This window comes from Aethalodelphis obliquidens, unplaced genomic scaffold, assembly GCF_003676395.1.
Source record: "Aethalodelphis obliquidens isolate GAN/ISIS:26980383/991018 unplaced genomic scaffold, ASM367639v1 scaffold51, whole genome shotgun sequence".
Lineage (NCBI taxonomy): Eukaryota > Metazoa > Chordata > Mammalia > Artiodactyla > Delphinidae > Aethalodelphis > Aethalodelphis obliquidens.
In genome coordinates this window covers 7,699,622-7,717,843 of record NW_020837995.1, presented here as the reverse complement: position 1 = coordinate 7,717,843, position 18,222 = coordinate 7,699,622, and the positions used below count along the sequence as shown (strand labels likewise).

At 41.1% G+C, this 18,222-nt stretch overlaps 1 protein-coding gene across 1 annotated transcript in view; it reads left to right on the top strand.

The window, feature by feature from the left end:
- Positions 1–18,222, top strand: part of FSIP1 (fibrous sheath interacting protein 1) — a 76,396-nt gene that overhangs the window by 47,336 nt on the left and 10,838 nt on the right. The window contains exon 9 of the mRNA XM_027083851.1: positions 6,703–6,861. Within this exon, the coding sequence (XP_026939652.1) occupies positions 6,703–6,861 (159 nt within the window). The remainder of the gene's footprint in view (positions 1–6,702; positions 6,862–18,222) is intronic.

Genomic DNA, 18,222 nt, shown 5'->3' with positions numbered 1-18,222 from the left:
TCATCTGTACCATTTTTCTAGGTTCCACATACATGCGTTAATATACGATATTTGTTTTTCTCTTTCTGACTTACTTCACTCTGTATGACCGTCTCTAGGTCCATCCACGTCTCAACAGATGACTCAATTTCGTTCCTTTTTATGACTGAGTAATATTCCATTGTATATATGTACCACAACTTCTTTATCCATTCGTCTGTCGATGGGCATTTAGGTTGCTTCCATGACCTGGCTATTGTAATATTCTTACTTCTACAAAGAAATACATTCTCCTGTGTGCCTTGAAGCTCTTAGCCTTGTCGTCTAGTTTTTATTCCCCTATGTTTAATAGAGATGATGTGATAAATGCTGCTGGCACCCTGCCCAGATCCCTTTTACCTGGCACATGTGTGCATCCATCCCCCTGCCCTGTGCCAAGGGTGCACAGCTGCCTCCTTCCCTGGAGAATTGCCCTGGGCTAAATGGGAGCTGACCAGCTCAGGACAGCAGCCCCCGCCTCCCCTCACATCCCCTCACCTTGAGATGGGATTAGCTGTGCCCTGCAGTTTGTCCTCCACCTCTTCCCCAGGGGTCACCCAGTCTTCAGCTGAGACCATATCCTCGCCTAGCTTTGTTTCCTTGTCCTAGCCTGCTCCCCTCACACCCCTAATCCTGAAAGCATCCCCCCACTAAGTCACTTAAACAAGAATCTCTGCCTCAGGTTCCAGATCTAGGGAACCCAGCCTAAGACGTGTAGGTTCAGAGGGTAGTTTTTGCTCTGGGTAAAAAGCAGAGCATGTGCAGCAATATCTGTAGCCATTGGGGGAGAGTGTGCTGGTCCGTGGCTGCTGCTGCATGGAAATCCTGCCCAGGGCTGCCTGGATCCTCCAATTCGTCAAGAGAAGCTAGAAATTCAGATGAAAAGAAAAAAAATAACAGTTCTCTATCATTCCTACTCCAGGAAAGGCCAGTGTTGTACTGGTATATATTCCTCCAGGTTATGTATTCACAGCTGACACTGTGGTCTGTAGAAATGGAGTCTCCAGACACTGCAGGTGGTAGCGGAGAGTGGTTGTGTGTGCTGGCTTTGGCAGTCTGTTGTCACCTGGGCTAGAATGCAGGATCCATCATTTCTCAGTTCTGTCACCTTGGGAAGTTATTTCTCTTCACCTCAGTTTCCCCCTAGTTCTGGAGAGAAATCTAAAGTGGTCTCACTGGCCTAGGATCAGTGTTGGCAGGGGGCTGCATTCCTCTCTGGAGGTCCTTCAGTAATTAATTAGTCTCCAAAATCTTATATCTTAACAGGAAAGGATCTTTGGTATGCTTTTATTTCCCTCTTCTCCCCTTTCCTCGCCTCCAGAATGTATTGAAATCACCTGGAATTTTAGTTCCAGGATGTTAGAAGTTTTTCCCTTTATTTAATAAATTAATAAATTATTTATGGCTGTGTTGGGTCTTCATTGCTGCGCGCGGGCTTTCTCTAGCTGTGGTGAGTGGGGGCTACTCTTTGTTGCGATGCACGGGCTTCTCATTGCGGTGGCTTCTCTTGTTGTGGAGCATGGGCTCTAGGCGCACAGGCTTCAGTAGTTGTGGCACGTGGGCTCAGTAGTTGTGGCTCGTGGGCTCTAGAGCTCAGGCTCAGCAGCTGTGGTGCACGGGCTTAGTTGCTCCGTGGCATGTGGGATCCTCCCGGGCCAGGGCTCGAACCTGTGTCCCTTGCATTGGCAGGCAGATTCCTAACCACTGCACCACCAGGGAAGCCCAGAAGTTTTTCCTGTTTTTTTTTTTTTTGCGATACGTGGGCCTCTCCCGTTGCGGAGCACAGGCTCCGGACACGCAGGCTCAGCCATCACGGCTCACGGGCCCAGTCGCTCCACGGCATGTGGGATCTTCCCGGACCAGGGCATGAACCCGCATCCCCTGCATCAGCAGGCGGACTCTCAACCACTGTGCCACCAGGGAAGCCCCCAAGTTTTTCCTTTTAAAAACAGTATGCGTCTTATATTTTAGGAATCTTTCTCAATAGTAGCCAAATTTTTAAATCACGTCATTACCTGTGTATTTAAGCTCAACTAATTGTTTATTTGTACAAATCGTTTTTCCTGAGTCATTCTTCTGGAATTAAAAAAAAATTTCCCTGAAATAATAATGGTGTGTAGATAATTTTTTGAGTCTTTGCCTATTCAAAAATTTATTTTTCCCTCATTTGAATGATAGTTTCAAATGGTGGTAGGTAAATCCTAGATGCAAAATCCTTTCTTTCTGGAAGCATCTAGGATTTTCTCTTTATTTTTGAGTTCACAGATTTTATCAGAATGTATTTTATGTGTGTCTTTAAAAACATTTTTGTTCCTGCATGGTACCTTGTAGGTAGACCCTTTTTATCTGAAGGTTCAAGTCTTTTTTTCTGTGCAGAAAATTATCTTATTTCTTCCCTTCTATCATCTCTTTTTCTTTCCTTTTGGGCTTCCTATAAAGTGGGATATCAGTTGGGAATGGGATTGACTTCAGGTAACAGAAAACTTTATAAACAATGACTTCAGCAAGAAGTTTATTTTTTTCAGTAACAAGAAATCCAGGTATAAGTACCTAATGTCTTTTGATCTTCTTGACCCATGTTTGTAGTGTGGTTTTGTTTTTAGGTGTGCAAGATTGCTGCTATATCTGTATGTAATGTGTTAATTTTCCAGGCAGAAAGAAAGGGGGAAGGGGAAGGAGAAAAGAGACTCCTCTGTAGTTTTGCCTTTTCCTTTGGGAAGATGTGGTGTCCCCACGACTTCCACCTGCATCTCACTGGCCAAGCTGTCACGTAGTCATTTGTTTCATACAGCTCTGCAAATGAGACTGGGGATTCAAGTATTTCATTTTCTCTTTTTTTGTGGCAGAGGAAGGCAAGAAAGGAGGAGATTGGAAAAGGGGACTAGGTCAGTCAATGTACCAGCCCATAGATGGGTATAGAATCTCCTGGATCTCTCCTCCAGGTCTTAAAATATTTTTCTCATAATCTTTATCTTTTTTGTCATTTTGCTCATATAAGTTCATTTTACGGTTTTCCTAGTTGGGTTTCAAACATCTCTATTCTGCTACTTAGCTATGCAGCCCTCTTTTGAGATTGTTGTTGTTATTTTTACAGTTACTATTGTTTTTAAACTAATATTTGCTGAGAGTTCTTTCTGTAAGTCCTCTGAGGAGAAAGTATACTTTCTTATTACCTGATGTGGGAGATAGACATTTTATATGGAGATTCTATGAAGCCATATAGGTGGTGGCACATGTTGGAATAGAGATGTAGTGGAGGAAGATGTGAATATGGCAGGAAGCATTTAGGAACACTTTGAGGAAGGGACCGAGCTACTGTTCTCAAACTGTATGAAACTTCTTGCCACGCTTCACATTTGCTGTAGTCTTTCAAGCGTCTGTGTGCCCATTTCTTTATGGAGTGCTCCGCCACTTCGTCTCTGACAGATCCAACGTAAAGAGGATGACTAACATGATAGTTATGTTTGAATTCCACAGAACTCATTTCCGCTGGTTGTTCCTTACAGTGGTATGTTTGACTGTATGGATGTAATATTCTCTTAAATTTCTCTAGGATAGGTAGAATTTTTTAAAGATTTCCTCCTAGTTAGGGAACTCACACTTGCAACTAATGGCTCTCCCCAACGCTGGAAGCCTCTACTGTCACCCTTCCCAACAAAATGGATTTTGCATCAGATCTTAAATTACTCACGTCTAAATCAGTATTGAATGGGTGAGTGTGATTGAGGACCCTCAATACTGGTGTGAACCCTAGCTGTAAAGCAGGGTGGTGCAGAGCATTTCCTGGGTTCTGTCTTAGGGAGACAAGACTCCTACACATTGCAAGTCTAGACAGAAACACACATACCGTCTACTACATGTTACACATAATTTGCTTCTGTAACAGCATAAAGCATGAAACATTTAAATTTCTGTTGAATTTAATCTGCCATGTTCTTTTACCTCCAGTGTCATTAAAAAGAATTCCATTCAAACACGAATTTAAAATTTATTAACCAATATTTAGTCATTGATTCCATTGTTTTTTTTTTTTTCGTCTGATTCTTTTTTTCTCTTTTAGGTCATACAGTATTTATATCACTTTTATTTAGGAAAAATTAATCAGAGTTTCTTATTTGTGAGTAGTTAGGTTTTTTTTTTAATAATTATGTATAACTTTCATATGCCAACTTGCAAGTATATTTAACATGTTTATTACTGTATCATATCCATATATGGATATAGTGTGGTCTCCCTTTCTCCCTATTTTCAGACATTTCGGCTTTTTGCAGTTACTCTTTTTTGTAAGTAACATGGCAAAAACCAATTTAGTCAGGGTTCTAGGTTGCAAGAAACAGAGGCAGATTTTGGTTAAAAAAACAAAACGAATTTATTGGAAGACTTGAGTAGCTCACAGACACAGTGGGAAGTTTGGAGGACCGGGCTTGTAAACCAGGCAGTTATCAAGGTAGGCAGAAAAATGGCCCTAGAAACTCCTGAGAATCAGTCTGGTTCGGAGCTGCACCGAGGCCACCAGACACCCCCGATAATGATCACTGCTGCCACCTTCACTGCTATCAACACTGGATCCTCACTGCTACTGCTGTCACCATTAATCACTTCCCCACTTTCCCTGCATCTCTGAATCTCTCTCTCTCCCTCAAGAGTCAAAGTCCAGGGTGTTCCCTTCTGATTGGCTGAATCTAGGTCATTTGCTTGTCTTCTTGATGCCAGTGGGTAGGGAGAAGGAGTGTCTGGTGGGTACCTGTTCCCTAGAGAGACTCATGCAGTATTTGGTTTCACTGAAGCAGAAAGGGAGATTGGATGCTGGGGCCAGGAAGAGACAGTGTAAGTCTTTCTGCGTAAGTTTTTGCATGTACTTCTTCTGGTTACCACTTAGGGTTTGATCCCTGGTATTAGAGTCATGAAACCAAAGTGTGTGTTGCCCTCCATCTGCCCCTTTATTCTTAGTGTTCTTCATGATCCTCCTTGTGCTACATGCTTCCCTTTGTGACCTCACCCATTCCCATGGTCTAAGGGTTTGAACCATTATAGAATTATGGGTGAGTCCAAAGTACTTATTTACAATCCAGGTCTCTATCTTGAACTTCAGACAAACATATTTAACTACCTAACATAATCTGTGGATATCCTGGGGACATCTGTGAATATCAGAAGGCCCCAAACAGAATTCATCATCATCATTTTCCTCCTCAAACCTACCATGTCTCTGGTATTCCCTAGTTTGGTCCTTATGACCACCATCCCCCTAGCTGATGAAATCAGGAATTTGGTTTTTATCCTTGATCCTTACTCCTCCCTTCATTCTTCCATCAAATTGTCTCCAGATTCTGTAAACTCTGCTTCCTAAGTATCTCTGGAATTGGTCCTGTGTGCTTCATTCCCAGGAAACATTCCGACTTCAGGCGCTCATCACTTTTCTTGTAGGTTACGGCTTTTGCTTCTTAACTGGATTTTCTGCCTCCAGTCTCACCCTCACCTGCTCCGGTTTTAAAGTGCACAGCCGATTGTGTTGTTTCTCTAAGATGCTACTAAGATTATTTCCTTTAGGAAGCATTCTCCAAACACGTTTTCTCCTTGCCCCTTCCTGTTAACAGAGGTTAGTTGACCCTCCCTGTTCTCCATGGAACCCTGGGTTTGCCAGCACTTTTCACACCTTGTTAAAATCTTTGCTGTCCAGAGACTGAGAACTCCTGAGGGCAGGAACGTGTGAGATTCATATTGAATCACCAGTGCCCAGTGTAATGCCTCCCCATAGGAGGCACACAGTACGAGGATTTTTTTTTTTTTTTTTTTTTTTTTTTGGGGTATGCGGGCCTCTCACTGTTGTGGCCTCTCCCGTTGCGGAGCACAGGCTCCGGATGCGCAGGCTCAGCGGCCATGGCTCACGCGCCCAGCCGCCCCGCGGCATGTGGGATCTTCGCGGACCGGGGCACGAACCCGTGTCCCCTGCATCGGCAGGCGGACTCTCAACCACTGCGCCACCAGGGAAGCCCAGTACGAGGATTTTGAATGAATGTTATGAATGGCTTTTAACCCATTAAGAAACTAATGTTAGTTCAATAACGAGTTAGATGAACAGGTTTTTTTTTTTAAAAATATTTATTTATTCGGCTGCATCGGGTCTAAGTTGTAGCACGCAGGATCTTTAATTGCGGCGTGCGGGATCTAGCTCCCTGACCAGAAATCGAACCTGGGCCCCCTGCATGTGGAGTGTGGAGTCTTAGCCACAGGACCACCAGGGAAGTCCCTAGATGACCAGTTATGATCATGAAACCCAAACAACCGAGTCTATGTTACTTTTCAGGGACAAATTTTGAAAGTAACATGTCCGTTACAGGGTAAACATGATTTCTTCCTTATTCAACATGTCACAAACCACTTTTTTCAAAGTGGAGAAATGAGAATGTTATGAGACCCAGACTGTGAGGCTAAGAGAGTTATTCCGTAGGGTAGAGCGCCCACAAAAGGTAAGCAGATACTTTACGCAGAGTTGGCAGATAATAAAACCTTAAACTATTGGATTTTTTTTCTTGCACTATCCCAAGTTAATTCTGTTTTTTTAATATTTGTTTTGTTTTTTATTTGTTTTTGTGAGGAGCACTGATGTAGCGGTCTGAAAGGTATATTTTGGAAAAAAAAATGTAGCATAAGAATGACCTGGTGATCCTTGTTTCCTTTTAGGGAGATCAGTCTGGCTGGCTGGTCCCGGGAGAAGGATACACACCTGCAGTCACCCAGCATGAGCAGCTTGCTAAAATTGATACAAAACTCCAAGAACTTTCTGCCATTTACCCAACAATTTCCAGCTCTTCTCCAAGACCTGAACTTCAGAATGATGAGGTATGTTTAACTCTAGAGCCCATAGGCTGTTCAGGTTTATGTGTGCTAAAGCTAGTTCACATAATATGACAATCTGCTTGTTAACTAAAGAGGTTTCATCCCAGTTGCCTTTTCAGTGGCTGCAACTGCAGTGATAGTGATTTCTACAACAGTGTCTATTTTCCTTTGCCAGTTTCCACTTTCTATTCATTTTTTTTCAGTTGGTAATTTGCTGAGATGGGGTGAAATATTTATTTTAATATTGTTATATCTTTATGATATAAGCTATGCTTGATCATGATCAGGAGAGAGGAGAGGGAAGAGAATAGATACAGCACTCCTTAGTCCTTTGAGAGCTTTACTTCTTTTTGTTCCTTTGGTTCTAGGTGGTAGCGGTGGCAGTCACCTGTCCCTTACTCTGACACATTCTTCTAGCTCCTTTGATTTACCAGCAAGCAGTGAAGTTCACTCTGTTGATAACTTCTCTCCTGTGAGAATTTTGAAATGAGTATGTTTCCTTTCTTGATAGTTCCCTCAAATATTCTTTTACAAAACTAACAGAGGGTGAAGAAAAATGGAAGGGTAACCACAGCTTTGGAGCAGTAAAATTCCTTTCTCCCCCTAATATTTCAGTACTTCGTGGGATCTAGTTTGGGGTTGGGTGGTAGTTTTTGCCTGAAGAGAAAATGACTGGTCTTTTGTTATTCCACTAACCCTCTACCAGTTTTGTAAACGTATCACCAAATCATTTTCTGTACAATATTAGATGCATGTGATTTTCCTGGTTTTTAAGAAGATTTAAATAATATCAGTAGCCTATAGGGAATAATTCTGCTTTATAGTCAGTCTTTTCTCCAACCTGTCAATTGAAGATTAGGGATCTGGGTTTGGATCAGTTGAAGCTACTTCAGAGGAAAGGCGCAGTGTTAAGATGTTCCAAAGAAAGTTTGGTTGTGATGGAACCTTACGGAGCCATCGCAGCTTCCTTAAATTATGTTCCTAAGGGCCAGGCACAACTGCCTCTGAGCCCTTTACACAGCAGTATGGTGGGAGTGGGAACCACTGTTTTCTGGATTGAGATCAGAGTTCTTGGAAGACAGAGAATTGGAATCTCTGTCCCTACCCAAATATACCGCAGGACTTTGATGCATCAACAGGTACGCTGCTAGTTTATTTATGTTACTGGGTGCCATTTCCCAAAAGGAGGAAGCCAGGATGGGGGAGTAAAATGGTTCAGGGATATTCTTTGTTCTTTTTGTGTTACAGCTGAGTTTTGTTGTTGTTGTTGTTATTGTTGTTAGATATCAAGGTTCGCTGAGATCTCAAAGCTGGATAGTGGTCCTAAAGATAGAAAATGTCTACTTTGTGACCATCAAATGTTATTCCTGAAAGAGAGACTGAGAATTTAGAGATTTGTTTAACCATTAGGACTTCTGATAAAGTATGACTGTGGTCATTGTCATCTCCGTCACATTTTCAGAGTTCACATTTATGGTTTAAACAAAATACTTAAAAAATAATCAAAGGGAAAACCAGTACATTACTTAGTTGTTACATACTGATATTATATATTTTTGTGTGAAACAGTATATTTAGAGAAAAGAGAAAACTGTATTTTGGGACTCCCACTGGCTGCAGAAACAGAAAAGTAACATCGTAGTTGTTGAAAAGAAATAATTAGTGCTTCTTGTATGCAAAAAAGAGTGTATTTTGAGGTTTCATTCAATTTCCTGTTGGCATTTCCTCATTTCTAACTAAAACCAGGATTGCATATTGAATTTTCAAGCCAAAAATGAAAACATGGCAAATTATTTTACGGATATTATTATTATTTTTTAACATCTTTATTGGAGTATAATTGCTTTAAAATGGTGTGTTAGTTTCTGCTGTATAACAAAGTGAATGAGCTATACATAAACATATATTCCCATATCTCCTCCCTCTTGCATCTCCCCACCAGCCTCCCTAGGTGGACACAAAGCACCGAGCTGATCTCCCTGTGCTATGTGGCTGCTTCCCACTAGCTATCTGTTTTACATTTGGTAGTGTATATATGTCCATGCCACTCTCTCACTTCATCCCAGCTTACCCTTCCCCCTTCCCGTGTCCTCAAGTCCATTCTCTACCTCTGCGTCTTTTTTTTTTTGCGGTACGCGGGCCTCTCACTGTTGTGGCCTCTCCCGTTGTGGAGCACAGGCTCCGGACGTGCAGGCTCAGCTGCCATGGCTCAAGGGCCCAGCTGCTCCGCGGCATGTGGGATCTTCCCAGACCGGGGCACGAACCTGTGTCCCCTGCATCGGCAGGTGGACTCTCAACCACTGCACCACCAGGGAAGCCCTATCTGTGTCTTTATTCCTTTCCTGCCAGGAGGTTCTTCAGAACCATTTTTTTTTTTTTTAGATTCCATATATTTGTTTAGCATACAGTATTTGTTTTTCTCTTTCTGACTTCACTCTGTATGACAGACTCTAGATCCACCCACCTCACTACAAATAACTCAATTTCGTTTCTTTTTATGGCTGAGTAATATTCCATTGTGTACATGTGTCACACCTTCTTTATCCATTCATCTGTCGAACACTTAGGTTGCTTCCATGTCCTGGCTATTGTAAATAGAGCGGCAGTGAACATTGTGGTACATGACTCTGTTTGAATTATGGTTTTCTCAGGGTATATGCCCTGTAGTGGGATTGCTGGGTTGTATGGTAGTTCTATTTTTAGTTTTCTAAGGAACCTCCATACTGTTCTCCATAGTGGCTGTATCAATTTACATTCCCACCAACAGTGCAAGAGGGTTCCCTTTTCTCCACATCCTCTCCAGCATTTATTGTTTGTAGACTTTTTGATGATGGCCATTCTGACTGGTGTGAGCTGATATCTCATTGTAGTTTTGATTTGCATTTCTCTAATGATTAATGATATTCAACATTTTTTCATGTGTTTGTTGGCCATCTGTATGTCCTCTTTGGAGAAATGTCTATTTAGGTCTTCTGCCCATTATTGGATTGGGTTTTTTGTTTTTTTGATATTGAGCTGCATGTGCTGCTTGTAAATTTTGGAGGTTATCTTTGTCAGTTGCTTCATTTGCAAATATTTTCTCCCAGTCTGAGGGTTGTCTTTTCGTCTTGTTTATGGTTTCCTTTGCTGTGCAAAAGCATTTACATTTCATTAGGTCCCATTTATTTATTTTTGTTTTTATTTCCATTTCTCTACAAGGTGGGCCAGAAAGGATCTTGCTGTGATTTATGTTTTAGAGTGTTCTGCCTGAGTTTTCCTCTAAGAGTTTGATCGTGTCTGGACTTACATTTAGGTCTTTAATCCATTTTGAGTTTACTTTTGTGTATGGTGTTAGGGAGTGTTCTAATTTCATTCTTTTACTTGTAGCTGTCCAATTTTCCCAGCACCACTTATTGAAGGGGCTGTCTTTTCTCCATTGTATATTCTTGCCTCCTTTATCAAAGATAAGGTGACCATATGTGTGTGTCTGTTTTTGTGCCAGTACCATACTTTCTTGATTACTGTAGCTTTGTAGTACAGTCTGAAGTCTGGAAGCCTGATTCCTCCAGCTCCATTTTTCTTTCTCAAGATTGCTTTGGCTATTCGGGGTCTTTTGTGTTTCCATACAAATTGTGAAATTTTTTGTTCTAGTTCTGTGAAAAATGGCATTGGTAGTTTGATAGGGATTGCATTGAATATGTAGATTGCTTTGGGTAGTATAGTCATTTTCACAATGTTGATTCTTCCAATCCAAGAGCATGGCATATCTCTCCATCTATTTGTATCATCTCTCTTTCATCAGTGTCTTATAATTTTCTGCATACAGGTCTTTTGTCTCCTTAGGTAAGTTTATTCCTAGGTATTTTATTCTTTTTTGTTGCAATGGTTTCAGATTTTTGAAACTATTGCAAGAAATGATTTCAAAAGTGATCTGAAAAATCACTTTCAGATTTTTCATCATTATTGTATAGGAATGCAAGAGATTTCTGTGCATTAATTTTGTATCCTGCTACTTTACCAAATTCATTGATTAGCTCTAGTAGTTTTCTGGTAGCATCTTTACGATTCTCTATGTATAGTATCATGTCATCTGCAAATAGTGACAGCTTTACTTCTTCTTTTCCAATTTGGATTCTTTTTATTTCTTTTTCTTCTCTGATTGATGTGGCTAAAACTTCCAAAACTATGATGAATAATAATGGTGAGAGTGGGCAACCTTGTCTTGTTCCTGATCTTAGTGGAAGTGGTTTCACTGTTTCACCATTGCGGACTATGTTGGCTGTGGGTTTGTAATATATGGCCTTTATTATGTTGAGGTAAGTTCACTCTGTGCCTACTTCCTGGCGGGTTTTTATCATAAATAGGTGTTGAATTTTGTCAGAAGCTTTCTCTGCATCTATTTAGATGATCATATGGTTTTTCTCCTTCAATTTGTCAATATGTGTATCACATTGATTGATTTGCATATATTGAAGAATCCTTGTATTCCTGGTATAAACCCCATTTGATCATGGTGTATGATCCTTTTAATGTGCTGTGGAATTCTGTTTGCTAGTATTTTGTTGAGGATTTTTGCATCTATGTTCATCAGTGGTTTTGTTCTGTAGTTTTCTTTTTTTGTGACATCTTTGTCTAGTTTTGGTATCAGGGTGATGGTGGCCTCATAGAATGAGTTTGGGAGTGTTCCTCCCTCTGCTGTATTTTGGAAGAGTTTGAGAAGGATAGGTGTTAGCTCCTTTCTAAATGTTTGATAGATTTCTCCTGTGAAGCCATCTGGTCCTGGGCTTTTGTTTGTTGGAAGATTTTTAATCACAGTTTCAATTTCAGTGCTTGTGATTGGTCTGTTCATAGTTTCTGTTTCTTTCTGGTTCAGTCTTGGAAGGTTATGCATTTCTAAGAATTTGTCCATTTCTTCCAGGTTGTCCATTTTATTGGCATAGAGCTGCTTGTAGTAACCTCTCATGATCCTTTGTAATTCTGCAGTGTCAGTTGTTACCTCCCCCTTTTCATTTCTAATTCTGTTGATTTGAGTCTTCTCCCTTTTTCTCTTGATGAGTCTGGCTAATGGTTTATCAATTTTGTTTATCTTCTCAAAGAACCAGCTTTTACTTTTGTTGATTGTTGCTATCATTTCTTTCATTTCTTTTTTCATTTATTTCTGATCTGATCTTTATGATTTCTTTCTTTCTGCTAACTTTGGGGTATTTTTGTTCTTATTTCTCTAATTGCTTTAGGTGTAAGGTTAGGTTGTTTATTTGAGATGTTTCTTGTTTCTTGAGGTAGGATTGTATTGCTATAAACTTCCCTCTTAGAACTGCTTTTGCTGCATCCCATAGGTTTTGGGTCGTCGTGTTTTCATTGTCATTTGTTTCTAGGTATCTTTTTTTTTTTGCTGTACGCGGGCCTCTCACTGTTGTGGCCTCTCCCGTTGCAGAGCACAGGCTCTGGACACGCAGGCTCAGCGGCCATGGCTCACGGGCCTAGCCGCTGTGCGGCATGTGGGATCTTCCCCGACTGGGGCACGAACCCGTGTCCCCTGCATTGGCAGGCAGACTCTCAACCACTGCGCCACCAGGGAAGCCCATAGGTATCTTTTGATTTCCTCTTTGATTTCTTCAGTGATCTCTTGGTTATTAAGTAGTGTATTGTTTATCCTCAATGTGTTTGTATTTGTTACAGATTTTTTCCTGTAATTGATATCTAGTCTCATAGCGTTGTGGTTGGAAAAGGTACTTGATATGATTTCAATTTTCTTAAATTTACCAAGGCTGACTTGTGACCTAATATATGATCTATCCTGGAGAATGTTCCATGAGCACTTGAGAAGAAAGTGTATTCTGTTGTTTTTGGATGGAATGTCCTATAAATATCAATTAAGTCCATCTTGTTTAATGTATCATTTAAAGCTTGCGTTTCCTTTTTTATTTTCATTTTGGATTATCTGTCCATTGGTGAAAGTGGGGTGTTAAAATCCCCTACCATGATTGTGTTACTGTCGATTTCCCCTTTTATGGCTGTTAGTATTTGCCTTATGTATTGACGTGCTCCTATGTTGGGTGCATAAATATTTACAATTGTTATATCTTTTTCTTGGATTGATCCCTTGATCATTATGTAGCGTCCTTCTTTGTCTCTTGTAATGGTCTTTGTTTTAACGTCTGTTTTGTCTGATATGAGAATTGATACTCCAGCTTTGTTTTGATTTCCATTTGCATGGAATATCTTTTTCCATCCCCTCACTTTCAGTCTGTATGTGTCCCTAGGTCTGAAGTAGGTCTCTTGTAAAGAGCATATATACGGGTCTTGTTTTTGTATCCATTCAGCCTGTCTATGTCTATTGGTTGGAGCATTTAATCCATTTACATTTAAGGCAATTATTGATATGTATGTTCCTATTACCATTTTCTTAATTGTTTTGGGTTTATTATTGTAGGTCTTTTCCTTCTCTTGTGTTTCCTGCCTAGAGAAGTTCCTTTAGCATTTGTTGTAAAGCTGGTTTGGTGCTGCTGAATTCTCTTAGCTTTTGCTTGTCTGTAAAGGTTTTAATTTCTCTGTCAAATCTGAATGAGATCTTTGCTGGATAGAGTAATCTTGGCTGTAGGTTTTTCTCTTTTGTCACTTTAAATATGTCCTGCCATTCCCTTCTGGTTGTAGAGTTTCTGCTGCAAGATCAGCTGTTAACCTTATGGGGATTCCATTGTGTGTTACGTGTTGTTTTTCCCTTGCTGCTTTTAATATTTTTTCTTTGTATTTAATTTTTGATCGTTTGATTAATATGTGTCTTGGCGTGTTTCTCCTTGGATTTATCCTGAATGGGATGGTCTGTGCTTTCTGGACTTGATTGACTCTTTCCTTTCCCATAGTAGGGAAGTTTTCAACTGTAATCTCTTCACATATTTTCTCAGTCCCTTTCTTTTTCTCTTCTTCTTCTGGCACCCCTATAATTCGAATATCGGTGCGTTTAATGTTGTCCCAGAGGTCTAGAACACTGTCCTCAATTCTTTTTATTCTTTTTTCTTTATTCTGCTCTGTGGTAGTTATTTCCACTATTTTATCTTCCAGGTCACTTATCCGTTCTTCTGCCTCAGTTATTCTGCTGTTGATCCCTTCTAGAGAATTTTTAATTTCATTTATTGTGTTGTTCATCATTGTTTGTTTGCTTTTTAGTTCTTCGAGATCCTTGGTAAACATTTCTTGTATTTTTTCCATTCTATTTCCAAGATTTTGGATCATGTTTACTATCATTACTCTGAATTCTTTTTCAGGTAGACTGCCTATTTCCTCTTCATTTGTTTGGTCTGGTGGGTTTTTACCCTTCTCCGTCATCTGCTGTATATTTCTCTGTCTTCTCATTTTGCTTAACTTACTGTGTTTGGGGTCTCCTTTTCGCAGGTTGCAGGTTCGTAGTTCCTGTTGGTTTTGGTGTCTGCGCCCAGTGTAAGGTTGGTTCAGTGGGTTGTGTAGGCTTCCTGGTGGAGGATACTCATGCCTGTGTTCTGGTGGATGAGGCTGGATCTTGTTTTTCTGGTGGGCAGGAACGTGTCTGGTGGTGTGTTTTGAGGTGTCTGTGAACTTAGTATGATTTTAGGCAGCCTCTCTGCTAATGGGTGGGGTTGTGTTCCTGTCTTGCTTGTTGTTTGACGTAGGGCCTCCAGCACTGTAGCTTACTGGTCGTTGAGTGGAGCTGGGTCTTATTGTTGAGATTGAGATCTCTGAGAAAGCTTTCACTTTTTGATATTATGTGGATTTGGGAGGTCTCTGGTGGACCAGTGTCCTGTAATTGGCTCCTCCACCTCAGAGGCTCAGGCCTGACACCTGGCTGGAGCACCAAGAGACTGTCCTCCACACGGCTCAGAAGAAAAGGGAGAAAAAGAAAGAAAGAAAGAAAGAAAGAAAGAAAGAAAGAAAGAAAGAGAGAGAGGGAGAGGGAGGGAGGGAAGGAGGGAGGGAGGGAGGGAGGAAGGGAGGGAGGGAGGAAGGAAGGAAGAAAATGAAGTTATTAAAATAAAAAAATAAAAATTATTAAAAATAAGAAAGTAATTTAAAAAAAAGGAAGAGACAGCAACCAAACCAATAAACAAATCCACCAATGATTACAAGTGCTAAAAACTATAGTAAAACAAACAAACAAACAAACAAAACGGACAGACAGAACCCTATGACAAATGGTAAAGGCAAAGGTATACAGACAAAATCACACAAAGAAGCATACAGATACACACTCACAAAAGGAGAAAAAGGAAAAGTATATATATATTAAAAAAAAAAGGAAGAGAGCAGCCGAATCAATAAACTAATGTACCAGTGATAGTAAGCTCTAAATACTAAACTAAGATAAACATAAAACCAGAAACAAATTAGATGCAAAAAGCCAACCCCAAGTCTACAGTTGCTCCCAAAGTCCACCGCCTCAGTTTTGGGATGATTTGTTGTCTCTTCAGGTATTCCACAGAAGCAGGCTACATCAATTTGATTGTGGAGATTTAATCTGCTGCTCCCGAGGCTGCTGGGAGAGATTTCCCTTTCTCTTCTTTGTTCGCCCAGCTCCTGGGATTCAGCTTTGGATTTGGCCCCGCCTGAGGGGCCTGTATGTCGCCTGAAGGCATCTGTACCCTGCCCAGACAGGACAGGGTTAAAGTAGCAGCTGATTAGGGGGCTGTGACTCACTCAGGTGGGGCAGGGGGTGGGGGAGTGGGGAAGGGAGGGGTATCAAATGCGGGGTGAGCCTGTGGCAGCAGAGGCCAGCGTGACAGTGCAACAGCCTGAGGCGTACCGTGTGTTTTCCTGGGGAAGTTGTCCCTGGATCACGGGACTCTGGCAGTGGCAGGCTGCACAGGCTCCCCGGAGGGGGAGGTGTGCATAGTGACCTGTGCTTGCACACAGGTTTCTTGGTGGCTGCAGCAGCAGCCTTAGCATCTCATGCCCATCTCTGGTGTCCTCGCTGATAGCCACGGCTCATGCTGCTCTCTTGAGCTTGTTTAGGCGGTGCTCTGAATCCCCTCTCCTAGTGCACCCTGAAACAATGTTCTCTTGCCTCTTAGGCAGTTCCAGACATTTTCCTGGACTCCCTCTCGGCTAGCTGTTGTGCACTAGCCCCCTTCAGGCTGTGTTCATGCAGCCAACCCCAGTCCTCTCCCTGGGGTCTGACCTCCGAAGCCCAACCCTCAGCTCCCAGCCCCCATCCTCCCCAGCAGGTGAGCAGACAAGCCTCTCAGGCTGGTGAGTGCTGGTCAGCAGTGATCCTTTGTGTGGGAATCTCTCTACTTCACCCTCTGCACCCCTGTTGCTGCGCTCTCTTCCATGGCTCCGAGGCTTCCCCCTCTGCCACCCCCCCGTCTCTGCCAGTGAAGGAGCTTCCTAGTGTGTGAAAACTTTTCCTCCTTAACAGCTCCTTCCCGGAGGTGCAGGTCCCATCCCTATCCTTTTGTCTCTGTTTTTTCTTTTTTCTTGTGCCCTACCCAGGTACCTGGGGAGTTTCTTGTCTTTTGGCAAGTCTGAGGTCTTCTGCCAGCATACAGTAGGTGTTCTGTAGGAGCTGTTCCACATGTAGATGTATTTTTGGTGTATTTTTTGGGAGGAAGGTGATCTCCATGTCTTACTCCTCCGCTATCTTGAAGCTATCCCCCGATATTATTTTTGGATTGGAATTCTTTTTGAATAATACACTGAAAGTATCTCGGATAAACCCTGCATATCTATTCAGTTGACAAATGGCCTCCAGTCTACTGCTGAACCACAAATATTCATAATGCATAGTCATGTTATTTTTATTTTTAACCTTTCTGCAAACCATTAACTCACCAGTAGCTTTTCTCCATGCTCCCTTAGAAAGAATGTCTTTTAAATGAAATATAAATTTCTGTTCTTCAGCAGTCAATTCCACAAATATTAATCAAGTGCTCATTGCATGCAGGGAATTGTAGGTCATTTAAAAACGAGTCAGTGGCTTCACAGGCAAATTCTATCAAACATTTAGAGAAGAGCTAACACCTATCTTTCTCAAACTCTTCCAAAATGTAGCAGAGGGAGGAACACTCCCAAACTCATTCTATGAGTCCACCATCACCCTGATACCAAAACCAGACAAAGATGTCACAAAGAAAGAAAACTACAGGCCAATATCACTGATGAACATAGATGCAAAAATCCTCAACAAAATATTAGCAAACAGAATTCCACAGCACATTAAAAGGATCATACACCATGATCAAGTGGGATTTATCCCAGGAATGCAAGGATTCTTAAATATATGCAAATCAATCAGTGTGATACACCACATTAACAAATTGAAGGAGAAAAACCATATGATCATCTCAATAGATACAGAAAAGGCTTTTGACAAAATTCAACACCAATTTATGATAAAAACTCCCCAGAAAGTAGGCATAGAGGGAACCTACCTCAACATAATATAGGCCATATATGGCAAACCCACAGCCAGCATCATTCTCAATGGTGAAAAACTGAAACCATTTCCTCTAAGATCAGGAACAAGACAAGGTTGCCCACTCTTGCCACTGTTATTCAACATAGCTTTGGAAGTTTTAGCCACAGCAATCAGAGAAGGAAAAGAAATAAAAGCAATCCAAATTGGAAAAGAGAAAGTAAAACTGTCACTATCTGCAGATGACATGATATACATAGAGAATCGTAAAGATGCTACCAGAAAGCTACTAGAGCTAATCAATGAATTTGGTAAAGTAGCAGGATACAAAATTAATGCACAGAAATCTCTTGCATTCCTATACATTAGTGATGAAAAATTTGAAAGAGAGATTAAGGAAACACTCCCATTTATCACTTCAACAAAAAGAATAAAATGCCAAGGAATAAACCTACCTAAGAAGACAAAAGACCTGTATGCAGAAAACTATAAGACACTGATGAAAGAAATGAAAGATGATACAAACAGATGGAGAGATATACAATGCTCTTGGATTGGAAGAATCAACATTGTGAAAATGACTACCCAAAGCAATCTATAGATTCAATGCAATCCCTATCAAACTCCCAATGGCATTTTTCACAGAACTAGAACAAAAATTTTCACAAGTTGTATGGAAACACAAAAGATCCCGATTAGCCAAAGCAATCTTGAGAAAGAAAAACGGAGCTGGAGGAATCAAGCTCCCGGACTTCAGACTATACTACAAAGCTACAGTAATCAAGACATTATGGTACTGGCACAAAAACAGAAATATAGATCAATGGAACAGGATAGAAAGCCCAGAGATAAATCCACGCACATATGGTCACCTTATCTTTGATAAAGGAGGCAAGAATATACAATGGAGAAGACAGCCTCTTCAATAAGTGGTGCTGGGAAAACTGGACAGCTACATGTAAAAGAATGAAATTAGAACACTCCTTAACCGCATACACAAA